General features: G+C 41.7%; 1 protein-coding gene across 1 annotated transcript in view; it reads left to right on the top strand.

Moving 5' to 3' along the window:
* The window catches only part of EIF2B5 (eukaryotic translation initiation factor 2B subunit epsilon), a gene marked incomplete in the record, with an annotated part of 757,864 nt that extends 740,231 nt beyond the window's left edge, over positions 1-17,633 (top strand). The window contains 1 exon segment of the mRNA XM_044070200.1: positions 11,648-17,633. Coding sequence (XP_043926135.1) covers positions 11,648-11,713 — 66 coding nt within the window.
* Positions 17,634-17,940: the final 307 nt, after the last annotated feature.

Raw genomic sequence — 17,940 nt, 5'->3', positions numbered from 1 at the left:
ATGATTCCTCTCATTCCCTGCCTGCAACAGGAGTTTCTTTGGTGGGCAGAGGCTTGTCACCAAAACAAGGGACTGTCATTCATTCTACCCCCTGCCACCCAAACCCTAACTACAGATGCATCAGACTATGCTTTGGGGGGCCATCTGGCAGGGAGATGCATCAGGGCAAATGAAGCCCAAACCAAATTCATCTACATGTCAACCAGAAAGAAATGCTAGCTGTACAGAATGCTCTGTCAGCCTTCAAGGACTTCCTTCATCCAGGACAGCTACTAATAAAGATGGACAACACCACAGTTATGTAGTACATAAACAAGCAGGGGGGTACCCACTCCTACCCCCTTTGCAGACTAGCCATGGCCTTGTGGAACACAGCCTTAACTTACCAAATACATCTTCAAGCTCAATTCCTGCCAGGAAAGCAAAATACTCTGGCAGACGACCTAAGCAGAAATCTTATGGACCCACACGAATAGAAACTGGAGCCACAAATCTTCAGCATGTTTACACAAAAATGGGGGAGCCCAGACATAGATCTATTTGCCTCTCCCCAAAACTATCAGTTGGACAAATTCTGCACAAGAATTCATCACAAAAAGGCATGGAAAGTGGATGCTCTGTCCTTCAGCTGGAAAAAGCTATCAGTCTATGCCTTTCCCCCTCTGCCTCTACTCTCCAAGGTCTTACTAAAAGTCAGACAGGAAAAAACAAAAATGATTCTAATTGCTCCGGACTGGCCTCACCAACACTGGTACCCGCTACTAAGGAATTTGTCACACCTTCCTCCATGGTACTTACCTCAAACACCTCACCTGTTGTCTCAGCAAAACTATCAAATTCTGCACACTCAGCTCCAAACTCTGAATCTTGCAGCATGGCTAATCAACTAATTTCACCAACCACATCTCTCAGTAAACCTGTGATGGATGTCATTTTGGAGGCCAGAAAGCCTAGTACTAGAAAATCTTATGCTGATAAATGGAAGAGATTCTGTGCTTGAAACCAAGCACAAGGAATAGACACAGCAAAGCCCAATATTCCTCAAATTTTGCAATACTTAACTGAGATGCTTCACAAGGGGCCTATCTTTTTCTTCAATAAAAATCCATGCCTCTGCCATCTCGGCTCTTTACAACACAGAGCCTCCCCTCTTTTCTCATCCCCTGCTAAAACAGTACCTCAGAGGGGCCAAAAATCTAAGGCCTCCCAGGAGAGTGCCATCGCCTACATGGGACCTCAATTTTGTGCTGGAAAACCTCATCCTACCTCCTTTTGAACCAGCAGCTACTGCGGATATAAAATTTCTTTCTTGGAAGACCGCCTTTCTTTTGGCAGTCACTTCAGCTAGAAGGGTTTCAGAACTACAGTTTCTCATGGCAGTGGGAGCCTTTCATTATATTTTACCCGGACAGGGTGGCCTTCAGGACCAATCCTTCTTTTATGCCTAAGGTGGTATCCAGTGTGGCTCTTAACCAGACCATTCACCTGCCAACTTTTTTCCCAAATCCGCAGAATAAGGGGGAGTGGATTTTGCATTCATTGGATGTACACAGACAACTAAGATTCTACTTAAACAGGACAAAATCTCTAAGAAAGTCTGAGCAACTACTGGTGGCATTTGCTGCAGGATCAGAGGGGAAGGCTATATCAAAGCAGACTATTTCTAAATGGATAAGCCATTGCATTTGTTTCTGCTACTTGCACCATGGTAAACCTGTGCCCAGGGGGATCAGATCCCATTCCAAAAGGGCTGCCTCTACTTCAGCAGCTTTTCTCAAGAGGGGTCCCTACCAGAGACATTCTAGATGCTGCTACTTGGAGCTCAGTTCATACGTTCACAAAGCATTACCATTTACCTCTCTTTTCTAAATCCAGGGCAGGCTTTGCCACTGTACTCCTGCAGGGCCTTATAGCCGCTCCTACTGCTGTTTAGTTCCATCCTCCCATCCATAGCTTTGGGATTCTACCCAAATGTAATGACTGCAACAGTGAAACATGAAGAACATAGTACAGTTGTGTACACTTACCATAAATGTAGATGTTCGAGTGTATTCACTGTTGCAGTCTGGGTTACCCACCCGCCAGCCCCCTTCTATACCTTTTTTTTTCCTTCACTATGCTCAAAAGCCTTTGTGGTGTATTTGCTTTTAGTTGAAGGTAAATTTTTGTGTGTTATAAAGTGCATTTATATATTCATAGCTATATATGTATATATTTTTGCTCCCCATTTGGGGGGTACCTGATATCTGGGGCAAGAAAAACTGATTAAAATGGCGTCTGCTGCATGTTTTATACCCCTGATGACCTGACGTCATGGAAGAGGAGACAGCAACTGACGCAGGACCCAAGACTTTGTTATTTAGGCTGACTGAGGGCAACCTGCCAGCAGATTACCCAAATGTAATAACTGCAACAGTGAATACACTCAGAACATCTACATTTATGGTAAGTGTACAGAACTGTACTTTCTTGATAAAAGGGCCATTCATTTGCTGGAGCAGGGCTATTCATTAAAATTCATGTCCTAATGACTGTGCTATATTCCTTTATTTTTTGAGGTTGTCAGCATTTCTGCAGGCAGTAAGTAGCAAAAAATATATATAACTGTAATGGGCACTTTGTCTGCAGTAGGTTAGGAGTGGCAACCTGCCTTTCATGTTGGCAAATGATTTACTAACACAAGTTATGCCTTCAGGAAAAACAATCCAACTAATATTTTAACCAGCAACAGTGGTTCTTGTCTATGTTTCGGTAAAGAGGGTGATTGACATAACTTTTATTGGCAGTTGTATGTTGAGACTAATAAATTCCCTAGTTTAAATGAATTGATTCATTTAACTGTGTATTGAGAAGTTAACAGGAGACTGAAATAATTTTTATTGGTCACCATCATATGATTTGTGTATAAACAAATTGCTCAGTCCTTGTTTTTGTATTCTGATAAAGTCCTTCTTGTTGGATGAAAGCACTCAATTTTTGTATTAAATACTTTCAGGCACAGGCTAAGTGTGTTTTTATTAGTTTAATACAAGTGTTTTGTGTACAAAACTGAAACTGACCACTTGCTTACTCCTTACTCTTACCCTAAACTGCAAACGCTCAAAAATTCATATATATGCACACACACACACACACACACACACACACACACACAGTTCTACTCCAGTGCAAATCCAGAACATTTGGGAACACTGATGTTCGGAAAAACGAATATTCACAAAAAAGACGATGCAGTTCACTTTGACAACAACATGGACGTTCTGTAGAGAACTATACCCATTCTAAAACTGTTAGCATTAGCCGTCATCTTTTCCTATTGCACCTGGTATCTCAAAACTCATTCAACCAAAGAGTAAATCTTTTTTCCATCTCCATAACTCTTGTGGATTGCCACCTCCCAGATAAAGCATGCATTGCTTCATTGAAGTTTAGTTATTTATCAAACCACTCCTCCATTTTCCCCAAATCCCTTCACAGACTGATCAACTACCCTTCGTTGTACACCCTTACTTTCATCCACAGATAGCTTTATCCCCCATCCACTGCTAGTATATTTGTCCTGTATGTATTAAATAGAGCAGGTCATAATACTGACCATTGTGAAAATCCTACTGATTGCTCTCCTGCCTTTGAATAGAATTATCACCACCAGAGTCTTCTTTCCAGCACTTTCTTTACCAGTTTCACCAATTAATAACTCGTACCTTGTTCCGGAAGGTTCTCCAGCAGTTTCTTATGTCAGAGACATTACTGAATCCCAACTAGATATTCACAAAATGCATGCTAACACAAATCATGCTATTCTAGTAACTTTCTAATTTTATAAGAGCAATATTTAAAATCTCTCCCTATTTTTGACCCTTTGTCTACCCCTCCATTGTTTTAGGCTTTGTCCAGATTTCATGCACTAAGAAGTTGAGAGGTATGGTTGAACTACATCAGTCATCGTATGGTCTAGTATCCTCTGAAATCCTTAAATGCTTCTCCTTCAGAACCTCTTTTTTACCAACCCATCCTTCATCAACCTAGATGTTCTTCGTGTTTCACTGTTGCAGTCATTACATTTGGGTTATCTGCTGGCAGGTTGCCCTCAGTCGGCCTGATTAACAAAGTCTTGGGTCCTGCATCAGTTGCTGTCCCTTCTTCCATGACGTCAGGTCGTCAGGGGTATAAAACATGCAGCCGATGCCATTACACCAGTCTTTCTTGCCGTGCAGTGCCCGAAGCAGAAGCAGTTTGCAAGTGCCGGTCGGCCAACTCCTGAAATTTTTGTTTTCAAGTTTCAGAACCGAAGTCTTCAACTAAAAGCTAAGCACCCCGTTGAGGAAACTTTTTCTTGCTCCTTACCGATGTCAGTAAAAGTTAATAATTGCATTACTTGTGGGAAGCAAATACCTCATAAAGATTTTCATTTGTACTGTATTCCTTGCCTAGGCCCTGACCACGACGTACCTTGCTGTCGGTTTTGTGCTTTATTTAATCAGCACACTATCCGTCGTCGGTACATTTTGCCTTTAAATATTTTGGTTCTCGGTTTAATTATCCAGAAATTACGTCGGTTAGCCATCCAACTACTGGAATACCGAAAAAAACGCAAAGAAAAAGAGACAGACCGTTGAGGTCCAAAACTGCCGAAGACGCTTCTCCTAACCCAGTCGCCAGTTCGCCGGTACTCAGGCGCTTTCGCAGCCCCTGATACCCGCTACTTCTGATTCGCAGGGCCTCTACTGAGACCCATTTGGAGTCCAGTATGCCGCAAGATGCTTCACCTATGGAACATGCGGATGTCTCTACCTTGGATGGGTCTGGAGCCGCTGTGCAGGCAGTGGCTTCTGAGGGTGTATTCAGGCCATCAGACTTGCATATTAAACTGACTCCACCTTCAATACTAAGGCCTAAGTCTCGATCTATGTCTAAAAAACCAATGCCCAGGCCACATGTTCAGGCCCCATGCCTAAAAAACAAATGATAAAAATGGATGAAGATTTAATTACTCTAATCAGGGATAGTCAACCCCCACCCCCCACCCCTCTAAGAGGCCTAGGGCTGAGCTTGACTATGAATCTTCTGAACAGGACACTGTTTCTTCTGACTCTTCTAATTACCTGGATTTGTCCATACCTACTTATGGGGATTCTGATGCAGAGGATTACATTGCCTCAGCTTCTCCCCCTGAGGACTTTTCTTTTGAGGAAACTTTACATACCTTAAGGGAGCATTTCCATTGGGAAAGTCAAGAATTTTCTGAATCCAAAAAGAAGCTTAGGGATTTCCTTCTTCTTCCTCAGCATAGGCTTTTGGCTATACCTCCTGTACTAGACATTGTGATGATGTGTTTATGGCCCCTGATTCCCTGCCTCTGGCTCCTAGTAAACCAGACAGGTACTACAGGGTTCCTGAGTCGTACAAATTCCTTTCCAAAAATCCTGTTGCAGACCCAGAAACCATTTCTTAGGGGCCCAAGGGCATTAAGGTTTCTACTGCTAAAAATCCTACCCCTTCTGACAGAGACTCCAGGGCGCTGGATAGATGGGGTAAAAAGGTTTATACTTCTGCAACCTTGGCAATCAGGGCTTTAAACTGTCAATTTCATATGCTAAAATATCAACAGCATATCATGGGACTGCTTAAATAGAAAATTATGTTGATTTCTGACTGTGGAAAATAAAGATTTACAGGATTTATTGCATTCAGCTGAACAAGTTGGAAAACATACTTTGCAATGAGGTTTTGATTCTTTAGAGGCCTCTTGCAGGGCTGCTGTTACTGGGTCTGTGCTTAGAAGGCATGCTTGGCTTATGGAGCAATCTCTGCCTGATCATGTTAAAGCAAAATTGTTGGATGCTCCTTGTATCAGGACCGTCTGTTTGGCAATAAGGCTGAAGAAGTTCTAAAAAAAAGATGGAAGGCAAAGCTAAATCTATGCAAACTGTGAAAGATTCCTTACAAGTGCAACCTCCAAGATTTAGTAGGCACTGGCCTACTAAGAACTGGTCCTTTACAGCTCCTTCCAGATCCACTCAAGCCAAACCCAGACACACCAAAAGCACCAGGTTTCAGTCCCAATGGACTCTCAGAACTAAGCAGTGGGGTGCTTCCACTTCCAAATCGGGAAATAACAAGACACCCCCTATGGTAAACAGTCTCAATGACTTTCCTTTAAAATTACCAAGCACTTACCTCTCAGCCGCCCTTTGGGGGGGGGGGGTTGCTCTTCATGCAAAAAACTGGCAGCTTATAACCCAGGACAAATGGGTTTTAAATATAGTGTCCCAGGGATGCAGATTTCATTTCCACATGTTGCCAACTCCAAACGGGTGGCCAGACCTGCCCCCAAATCAGTGGGCAGAGGCACAGAAACAAATACTTTCCCTCTTACACATGGGGGCTATTCACCAGTACCAGAAGGGGAAAAGGGACAAGGTTTCTATTCCAGACTTTTCCTGGTACCCAGAAAAGACAAATCATGGCGTCCAATTCTCGACCTGTCTACTCTAAACACCTTTCTGGACATTCCAAAATTCAAGATGTTGACTCTTCACTTACTTCTTATGCTAGGCAAGGATGCCTGGTTGGCAACTCTAGATTTAAAAGAGGCTTACCTGCATATCCCAATCAGGGAATCTTCCAGAAGGATACCTATGCTTCAAAGCAGGCTACTTGCATTATCAGTTCTCTGCACTGCCCTTTGGCTTGTCTACTGCGCCCAGGGTATTCACAACGTGCCTGGCTCCAGTAAATGCATTTTGCAGGCAAAGAAATATTCAAATATATCCATACCTGGACGACTGTCTTAATTCAGGCAGAAAACCAGGCCATACTTTTAAAACATCTGGCGTTTGTAAAAAGGGTTCTAACTTGCCTAGGGTGCACCATAAATGAAAAGAAATCACAACTGGTACCCTCTCAAAAAATTACATTTCTGGGTGCAAGCTTGAATATAACTGCCTAGATGGCTGTCCTCACGCCAGAAAAGCAAATTCATTTGGTGACTTACTTCAAACAGGCGGCCACAAAAACCCTGCTATCTGCAAGACAAATACTGCAAGCCTTGGGGTTCATGGCCTCCTGCATTCTTCTAATTCCATATGCAAGACTAGATATGAGGAAACTTCAGTGGTACTTAAAAAGTTTATGGAGTCAACATTGTCACAGCCTGGAAACAATGATTCCTATCATACCTTGCCTACGCCTAGAGTTCATATGGTGGGCAGAGGCCTGCCACCAAAACAAGGGACTGTCATTCACACCACCCCCTTCTGCACAAACCCTAACTACAGACGCATCAGACTATGCATGGGGGGCTCATCTGGCAGGGAAGTGCATTCAGGGCAAATGGCGCCCAAATCAAATGCACCTACATATCAATCATAAAGAAATGCTAGCTGTACAGAATGCTCTGACCGCCTTCAAGGACTACCTTCATCCAGGACAACTAATGATAAAGACAGACAACACCACGGTTATGTTGTACATAAACAAGCAGGGGGGTACACATTCCTACCCCCTCTGCAGTCTAGCCATGGCATTGTGGAACGCAGCCTTGAGATACCAAGTACAACTACAAGCTCAATTCCTGCCAGGAAAGCCGAATATTCTAGCAGACGAACTTAGCAGAAATCTCATGGACCCACACGAATGGAAACTGGAACCACGGATTTTCAATATGTTGACAAGCAAATGGGGGAGCTCAGACATAGATTTTTTTGCCTCACCCCAGAACTACCAGTTGGACAAATTTTGCTTAAGAACTCCTCACAAAAAGCCAGAAAGGTGGATGTTCTGTCCTTCAGCTGGAAAAACCTGTCAGTCTATGCCTTTCCCCCTCTGCCTCTGCTCTCCAAAGTTCTGCTAAAAGTCAAACAGGACAAACCAAAAATGATTTTGATTGCTCCAGACTGGCCACGCCAACACTGGTACCCACTCATGCGCAGTGTGTCACAAATTTCTCCTTGGCACCTGCCTCAGACACCTTCCTTACTGTCTCAGTAGGAGAACCAAATCCTGCACCCTCAGCTCCCAACATTGAATCTTGCAGCTTGGCTAATCACTTAAATTCCCCCTTAGTATCCCTCAGCAAACCTGTGGTGGATGTCATTTTGGAGGCGAGAAGACCTAGTACTAGAAAATCTTATGCTGACAAATGGAAAAGATTCTGTGCCTGGAATCAGTCCCAAGGGATGAGCACAGCAGCGCCCAATTTACCTCAGATTTTGCAATACTTAACTGAGATGCTTCACAATGGCCTGTCTTTTTCCTCCATTAAAATCCATGCTTCAGTCATTTCAGCTCATTACAACACAGAACCTCAGAGCAGTACCTCAGAGGGGCCAAAACTTGAGACCATCCAGAAGAGCTCCAACCCCTGCCTGGGACCTTAACTTTGTATTGGAGAAACTCACTCTACCTCCTTTCGAGCCAGCTGCTACTGCAGACTTAAAATTTCTTTTTTGGAAAACAACTTTCCTTTTAGTAATCACTTCAGCTAGAAGGATATCTGAATTACAGGCCCTTATGGCAGTGGAGCCTTTCATCATCTTTCATGCGGACAGGGTGTCACTCAGGACCAATCCATCTTTCATGCCTGAGGTGGTATCCAGTGTGGCTCTTAATCAGTCCATTCATTTGCTAACTTTCTTTCCCAATCCACAGAACAAGGGGAAGTGGATTCTGCATTCATTGGATGTACACAGACAACTTGGATTCTACTTGGACAGAACTAAATCTTGAAGAAAATCCGAACAACTGCTGGTAGCATTTGCTGCAGGGGCAGAGGGGAAGGCTATTTCAAAACAAACCATTTCTAAATGGATAAGCCATTGCATTCATTTCTGCTATAAGCACCATGGAAAACCTATCCCCCAGGGGATCAGATCTCATTAAACCAGGGCTGCATCTACTTCTGCAGCCTTTCTCAGAGGTGTTCCTACCAGGGATGTTGTAGAAGTTGCTACCTGGAGTTCAGTTCATACTTTCACCAAGAATTATCACTTACCAATTTTCTCTAAATCCAGAGCTGGTTTTGCCACTGCTGTTTTGCATGGCCTTATAGCTGGTCCTAATGCTGTATAAATCCATCCTCCCAACCATAGCTTTGGGAATCTACCCAAATGCAATGACTGCAATTGTGAAACATGAACATAGTACAGTTGTGTACACTTACCATAGATGTAGATGTTCGAGTGTATTCACTGTTGCAGTCCTGGTTACCCTCCCTCCAGCCCCCTGTTTTTCTCTTGCTATATCTCTACTTTCTTTTACTATGCCTAAAAGCCTTTTTGGTGTATTTGCTTTTGGTTGGATGTATATTTTTGTGTTTTTAATTTTATTTTTCTCCCCATTTGGGGGGCACCTGACATCTGGGGCAAGAAAAACTGATGTAATGGTGTCTGCTGCATGTTTTATACCCCTGACGTCATAGAAGAAGGGACAGCAACCGATGCATGACCCAAGACTTTGTTAATCAGGCCAACTTGAGGGCAACCTGCCAGCAGATTACCCAAATGAAATGGCTGCAACAGTGAATACAATCGAACATCTACATTTATGGTAAGTGTACACAACTGTACTTTTCTCTGCTTGCTTTTTCAATTAGCTGTCACTGTGGCTGGAACCTTTCATGGAAATCAGCAGGTGGAAGGCAAGAACTAGCCCCATATGAGACACCATCCATCATGGGGCCATACATTTCTAAACTTGTACATCTCTGAACAATTTAGCATTCTCAGTTAACATGTCAGCATGTCTTTGGATAGTGGGAATAAACTGGAGATCCTGGTGGCATCCCACATCAACATGGGAGGAGCATGTAAAATTCACACAAAAGGTACTTCAGCTGTGAATTGAACCAGGAGTACAAGTACTGTGGGGCAGCAGTACATATTGCTCTGCCACCCTTCATAACCTTTCCCACCACAGATCTCAAACCGATTTTGCCTTTTTTCAAAGGCACTGTGGGTTTGCTTTTTTCTTGTCACTTGGGGCTACAGCCTGGTGTAGTAATCTAGTAAACAGCATTGCAGGAGGACCTAACAATACCCCCAAATGATTAAGAATCGCAAGAATAGGTTATTTAGACTTTCTTTTAAAAATCTGTTTTCAATGCCTTTATCAAGGTCTTAGTGAACCCAACTATTCCCTGTCGTTATGAATTCCAACATGCAGGCACCCTTCTGTTTAGTAAAAACTGCATTTTGAAGAACTCGTTCAAAATCTCTACATGTTTTTCTTTTTCTAACTTTATCTTCTTTCCTCATCTTCCTTATTTCAACCAGCTTCCCCCTCCCAACTACCAACTAAAAGAAAAAAAAATATTCATTTTTCTTATTCCATCTGCTGACTCTGTCTTTCAGGCGCCGACCTTGGGACACCTTACCTCCCTTCATGCCCTCTTCCTTGGCTGCTCATATGGCCTTCGGAAATGATCCCCTTTCATCTTCCTTTTCCTCTAAGCCCTTTCTTTTTCTTTTTCTTTTGTTGCACTCCTGACCCCCGCCTTCATTCATATAGGCCTCCATTTTGTCTTCTACTTTTCCTGTATCCAAGCCCTTTCTCCGTACTGTAGAAACTGACATTTTAATGGTCTCTCAAACATGTCTCATGTTAACTTTTACTCTGTCTTGACAGTGTGCAACATACTACAGTGTGATTACTGCTGTTTAGTGGAAAACTTGCTTCCACTTATCACAAAGCCACTTCCCTGCTTAGAAATATATCCGTTATTTTTTCCTTCCTAGCTGTCTACACATTTTACTGAAAAAATCCTTTCTGCTATTTTATCTTGATGAATTCAGTATTTGTATCACTTTCTGCAAATGAACACTTGGTTTGTTTCCAGAAGGTTTAATACATACAGTATATCAGTCCTTTACCATAGTTGCGTGCAGAGTCCCCCATCTTCTTGCATTAAACAGCATCAACTTCATTCCTCATTACATAGTGATGATGTATTTTGCCTCCCATCTTGGTCCATACCTTTTACCATACCGCATTCTCATCCCTTCCCAAAATTTCCCACGTTCACTCCTTCCAAAATCCCACTTCCATATTCATTCTTAACATAAAGGTACCTTGAGTTTCAGGTAGATATCCAGTCTTTTTTAAGTATATTATTCCCCTTTTTCCAATATGAAGCCTGTTGCTACTGAATAATTTATCAGTTTCACAGGTTCTCCACTCTGCTGTAATCACATGCTCCCTTTCATTTCCCTGAAACTTAGTCAAGTTCTTCCTTCATCCACTTAGAGATGAAGGGCTAGAGTTCTGTAAGGCTTCGACATTTGAAAGTCAGTTGGTACTGTCTAATGAGGTTTCCTGTTTAAATTAAGTTTGATTTTATGCAACAACACTGTCAAAAAATGTATGATTTTTCTGTCAAAAATCCATTGTGGAAATGTAATACTCCAGAGTGCTTTGTTTACAGATACAAGTGCATTTCCTAAGCTTTGAAAGTACTTTGTTTCAGGTATTGCCCTACTCTGCCCTTGGATTCATTTTTATTACAATAGTACATACCTCAGGGTATTAGTTTGCAATTTCTGCTGTAGTGCATTTAAGAAAGTTAATTGATTGATATAATTATGTGGGCATCTTGTGCAAAAGGATCTTCACTCACTCATTTTGTTTTTGTTTGCTGTCTTTTACACAGCTGCAGAAGTTTATCCAGTGGTTGAAGGAAGCAGAAGAGGAGTCGTCTGAAGAAGAAAATGAATGATATTCATCCCAGAATCCCATCATGTGTGGCCAGATTATTTGATATGAGAGAGGAATATAATTCTCTCTCTGCGGATCTATACTGTCACACCACTGCTTATCAGGACCAAATGAACAGTGCCTGTGACAGAGTGCTTCCTAGCTGTGACTATTCTGAAGGACTCTAGAATATTGTTATTTATATGATGCTATATTTTTAAATCTGAGTTGAACACTTTCTGGACTGGACTGGACTGGACTTCCAAAGGAGATGCTTTTTACTGCATTTGTATTTGAGGGTAAGAATATCTAAGGAGGTGTGTTCTAACCTCGGATATTCTTCAGTATGTTCCTTGGAAAATATATTTTTTGTTTTAACTCCCTATGAGAATGGAATCCACTTACTTTGGGAGTCCCTTGTAGTGGATGGAACACTTAGTCTGTGCTCACTCACATGCCCTCGTGTGGCTGTTCCTAAAGATGATCAAACTCTTGTGCACTTTGGCCTATGTATGGAGTCTGTGTGCCAGGGCTTGGACGCACACACACACACACAAAAAATTCCCATGTATTTTATTTGCATTATTCTGATGATTTCCTGACACGGTGGAAACTTGGGCAATTTTGATACCTAAAATGCGCTGGCTTTTCATAAAATCCATGGCCACCAGATTATAGGTTGGGGCATAAGATAAGCAGTTTGATACCCATGTCAGAGTTCCGTAGTGACCTCCATTCCTACACTGTTAGGATTGTTTGTTTCACTTCCAGTCCTTGGATAGGAGTGAGACTGAGCACAGGTAGTGCCTTCTTACATAGATACTTGGAATTGATGCCAGGTGTGTAGCTGTTGCCTTCCCTCTTTTGGTTAAAGTAGGATCAACTTTCGTTTCCCCACTGGAGTCTTTTGCCATCAAGACAGACCATCTCAGCTGTTTTGCACCTGCTTTTGAGCCCATTGGCTTTCCTATCCTCACTGTGGATTTGGACACCCTGCAACATGATGCATGAGTGCAGTCTTAAGTGATTGCATTCAGTGTTGGTACTGAGGCCTGCTGTCTTCTCTAATCCCTTTGAGCTACATTTGGTGTATACTTCCCTATCACACACAACTGACGTCACCCTCATTTGATGGTCTTTTGTGAGGTTTCTACTACCCTTTTGCTTAGTGAAGAAAAGAAGGTCTAACATCCTACCTAAGCGACTGTCTGACTCCCTGTCTCTTTGTTCTACTGTGGCATAATCTTCGTGGATAATTTCCTATGGTAGAGACTGACAAGGAGATAATCCGTTATTCCCCCTACTAACAATATGGAGATCTTTCTTCTTTCAATTTCTTCAAATGTTTGCTTCTTTTTTTGATATTTGCCAAGAGTAACCTTCTCAGCACCTGCAGTATACCTAGAATTACTTCCTTCTGCAACTCATCTTGAGTTGCATGTACTGATATCATGTTTAAGTAAGCTTGACAATTATTTATTAGTCATACTGCTCCTACTAATACTATTGGAAATGTCTGGGACTCTTTCTTCAGTACTGCTCTAGTTTCAGCTTGTAAATGTGTGTGGATACAACCCCCCTCCATACATGGAAATGGATCTTGCCCCAGTACAGGAATGCTTTTTAGTGATCTTTGTTAAACTTGATATTTTCCATTGTTGACTTAATGTTTCTGATGTTTTCCATTCCAGTCATAGTAACTTTGATTAGTTAACTTGCCAGTTCTAGGAAGGAAGGGAGAGGCCCTTGCCTCTGTTAGGTGTATGTGGATCATCTGCCTAATTCCCATTCTTCCTCTAAACTGAATCCACTCAGTTTTGTGAGAGAAGAGAAAAAAAATGACCGAGCACTAGACAAATCTTTCTGTGAGTCTTTCACCAGAGGTTCCCAGTCAGTTCTGCAATCATCAGCGAATTCAGCAAAGGCTCTATTGTACAGTTTCTCAAGTCTCTCCTGGATAGTCCTGTTCTAACAGGCCAGTTGGTTTCAGATGTTCCTGTTGTAGTTCAAATCAGTACTAACAGAGAAGAGAATACATATTTATCTGCAAGGAAAATAGGCTTGTATATTCTGCTTCTACCTTTTCCACTTGAAGTCAGAGGGTGTAAATCATTTTCCAGTTCTGGAATTAAACAGCTTTGGCTTTCACATCAGTAGTGTGAAGCTTGGCATAGTTACCCTTCAGAACTTCATGCTGTGCATAAAAAAGTTTCTCTAGTTTAATCAGGCTGAGTGGCATTTTCATTACAAGGTGCTGCTGTTTGGTCTATATTTCACAGCTATGGGTCTTTACCAAGCTGGTCCCAGAGTAGCAAAAACCTTCTTGTGTTCCCTGCTTCCTATTACTAAATGATATTTAACTGGATTAAGGATGCCAGGCAACAGTGACTTTTTTCATTTGTGACCAGGAAGCTCTGTCCGGATGAATGACTTGCCCAGAGTTACAAGGTTTGCAGGTGGAAAATATCTGCAGCTTCTCATACCCTTAATCCTGTGAGTTAAAATACCAGACAAAGATGGCTGCTGGAGGCTACCAGCAAGGCATCCATTGTGGTGATGCTGGTGTTTGGTTGCAGTCATTTGTGGCTGTCATCAACTGGGAAAAATCCTTTGTTTTTGGTGTAGTTTATTCCCCTTAAATAGTGATTCATTATACAGTGCTGTGCTTTCCTTCCTTTGGGTGAGATTTAGGTCCGGGATCTGGAGTTGTGTGTTACAACTTGGTGACAAGTATATTGACATTTGTTGCATCTTCTGAGAGGCTAGTGATAGTGACCTTGTTTGTATTTCCCCTGGTTCCCCCTCTATATGCTAGTTTTGCAGTGTATTTGCTGTCACTAGCTGCAGAGATACCTTTCCTCCTCATATCTCTTCCTTTTTTCAGACACCCGTCACCTTTACGTAAACTGGCAGTCTCTGACCACAACCTGCATGTGAGACTTCTCTTTCTTTTCTCTTATACATGTAATCTCTCATACTGGACACTCCTGTGGATGAGGGCACCCACTTAAGAACTAGCCTGGCCCAAGGTTAGTGTTGACCTTTGTTGAGGGGTCTTCATGTAATTATCTTCGAACTAAGGGCATCTCGACTCTGAAGCCTTTAGCGGTATTCTTGGAGCATGAGTGTCTTCATGTAAAATCAGACAGGCAGTAGCATCATTCTTGAACAAGCAGGGGTCAAAACCATTCCTACCCCTTTTTAGGGAATTTGTCTATATTTGAAAATTCACCTCCAGCTAGTGATTTTCTTGGAGCTCCAGGTGTGGTCACTCTGATTCCATCACTGATAAAATATCATCTTATCAGCTTTGTCAAACTGAGGACAGTGTTTCTGAGCCTTGAGGCATTAGTAAAATCTGACCCTCTTTATATCAGATCAGGCAATCATGCAATAGTGCAATAGTGTATTACCAGAACACACCAAAGTGAACTAGTTTATTTTCCTTTTTACAGGGAACAGTCTATTTTTGGAAAAGGGCCGCCATACGATAATCCTTTTAGTGGTGGGCTGTATTTCATAAGATTGCATGTTTTGACAGATAAGTTAAGTTGCAATGTGCATTCCATCCTGAAGGTTCAGCTTCACAATGTTGACTCCCTTCCAGAAGTAGGTTACTCCAGAAATCAGCCCATTGTGTTTCTTGGATAATGCAGCCCAGTCATGACATGTTTTCAGTGAATTTTTGTGAGCGATGTACCTTCATGTATTCCATCCCACTTCTCAAGTTGCTATTGAAGTTCCACTAAGGCACATTGTCATTGTTTCTTGGTGCCCCAGAAGAGCATAGTTCCAAACCATTAAAATCTTGACCTCTGCAGTAACAATTCTGATTTCCAGCACTGTGGATGGGGGAATGGTTGTGCTGTTGTAGCAAGATGATTACCTCCATCTGAAAGCTTGGCTGCTTGCTACATTAATATCTGTTAGCATGCTCTGACAGCTAGGAAGCTGTCAGCAAAACGAGGTGGAAGAGGTTCTCCACCTGGACCTTATATATCTTTTTTTATTCAAGTCACTCAGGTTTTCCTGCTCTGTCTCAAACTTATTTTGATCTATTCCTTATTCGTCAGCCATCAGAATTTGTGTTTCAGCAACTTCATCATGTCATATGTTTTTGGAAGGCCCTACACAGATTTCTTAAACAGATTTTGAAGGGGATTCTTCCTCTCTGGCCATGGATGAATAGCCTCCACAATGTGACCAGACTGTCAGGACTGATTTTCTGTTCTGTCTGCCTTTTGAATTTGTTGGTTTGAGATAACTGAAGTTTATATCCTATGAGATGGTGGTATGTCTATATGCTCAGCCTGTGTGTTAAAGAACCTTATTTAGTCTTCCTTAGGGAGTGAAAGTCTCTCTGAGTTAGTATCAGAGTTGTCACTCTGCTTGTCTTTTTACCTCATGCTTTTCTTCCTGTGGGGAACTTGCATATCTTGCATAAATTAGAGAGTAATGTGCAGCTACAATTTCATCTTTAAGTTCATGAGCATAAGAAAGTTTAGTTTTTTGTTTCCTTAGCCACTTGTATTGAGGGTTTTAAAATTGCCAAATGGACTGCTACCAGATGTCTTGTAGGCACTACTGCTAGGGCAGTGGCTGCTTCTGGTGCAGATTAGACCTCTGCTGTAGCAACAGTGTCATTTTAAAGAGCTGTCAAGATACCCACTTTTGAAATCCCTGTTCTGCATGTTAGTATCATGAGACCACCTTTTGGTGGTATTTTGGAATACTGCTAGGAATTCTGCGCAAGTGGTCCCACATTATACAGAAGATTTGTCATTAAGTGGTTTTTGATAAGGCCCTCTGCAGTGGATATTGTGTTTCTTCCATTTTACACTTTTGTTGAAGTACTGTGGCTGGTGCTATGTGTGTAATAGTATGCTGTGCTGTAAGTTCAAATGTATAACCTTGTATGTTTTCTTGAAGTTGCAATCTTATGTTCAAGTGGAGGACAAGAACTTGGATCCTGTGACAGTAAGTGTCTCGTACTCTTATGTTGGGGGTCAAGAGTGCCTGAAGTGCAGGTCAATATTTTATGAAGAGCCACATAAGAGTGCACAGAAGGACTTGTACAAATGCCCTGTCCATTGCGAAGGGTCCCCAACATCATCTGATAACCTTCTTGTGAACACCAAAATCTACCTCATCCCATATTGCCCTCCCTTAATATGAGAGAGAGAGAGCAAGAGAGTACTATTTTTAATCAGAAATTTATCATCCAGTGCAGTTACATATATACCCATTTCTTTCATACCTCAGTGCCTGACTAATGTAGTTCCTGTCATCTGGTTAAAGAGAAGAATAGACATTTCAGGGTGGGGAGAGTAGTTAGGATAGAGGAATGGTAAGAACTGTAATAAATTTATTTAAAATTAGTAAACCGGGAATTTTTCTGCAGTAGTATATTTGTCCAAGGGTGGCCAGGGTGGCCTAATGGTTAAGGTGTTTGCCTTGCAAGCAAAAGGTGCAGGGTTTGAGTCTCACAAGGGATAAATGGCTAGGTTTAAAATGGCTCGCAAGGGCAGTTAGCTTAGTACTAATCTATGAACCTATGAACCAATGTAAAAAATATGCTGATAAAATTAGTGGTGTATATAATACTCTAGCATTTCAGAAGGGAAAATAGAAATGAGGATTTTTTATTACAGAAAGGGACTAGATTACTTTGAAAATTGTTACATTTCTACCTCCCCAATGTTCCACAAAGTTCACAGTATCCTTAAAAGTAAATAACAGCTGATTTCAGCAAGACATGAATCTTGTAATTGCAAACAAAATTTAAGCTGCTGATTTTAGTGGTGTCATCAGGCAGTAATTACAAAACCCACCACTAGATGACAGCAAGGCATTCCCCCAGTTCTGCATGTTGTTTTGAACTGTTTACTGGAAACTGAATGTCTCACCACCTTCATCATTAAGTAAAGATACCAGTGACAGAATTTTCTCCTTTGTAATTATTTTCCTACTTTCATTGTCCAGCTATTAATGTGCATGTTTTTTTTTTCCTGAAACTACTCAGTTTGTTTCACTTTAACTGGATAAATCTAAGTGGGTAGATAGTTTTACAGGGAGATCCTGGGCTTTAATTCCAGTAAGTCCAATGGCACATTTTAGGCCAGTAGATAGTATGCATACACTAATGAGGTCAAACTAAAGGTAGTCTATAAAACACTAATGGCAAACACATTTTTGTAATGCAAGAGTAGAGGAAGACTGTGCACTGTATACTTTTAGATACAATAGTAT

The sequence above is a fragment of the Protopterus annectens genome, chromosome 4.part1 (assembly GCF_019279795.1).
Source record: "Protopterus annectens isolate FY-2018-M chromosome 4.part1, PAN1.0, whole genome shotgun sequence".
Classification (NCBI taxonomy): domain Eukaryota; kingdom Metazoa; phylum Chordata; order Ceratodontiformes; family Protopteridae; genus Protopterus; species Protopterus annectens.
This window is presented reverse-complemented; position numbering and strand designations above follow the sequence as displayed.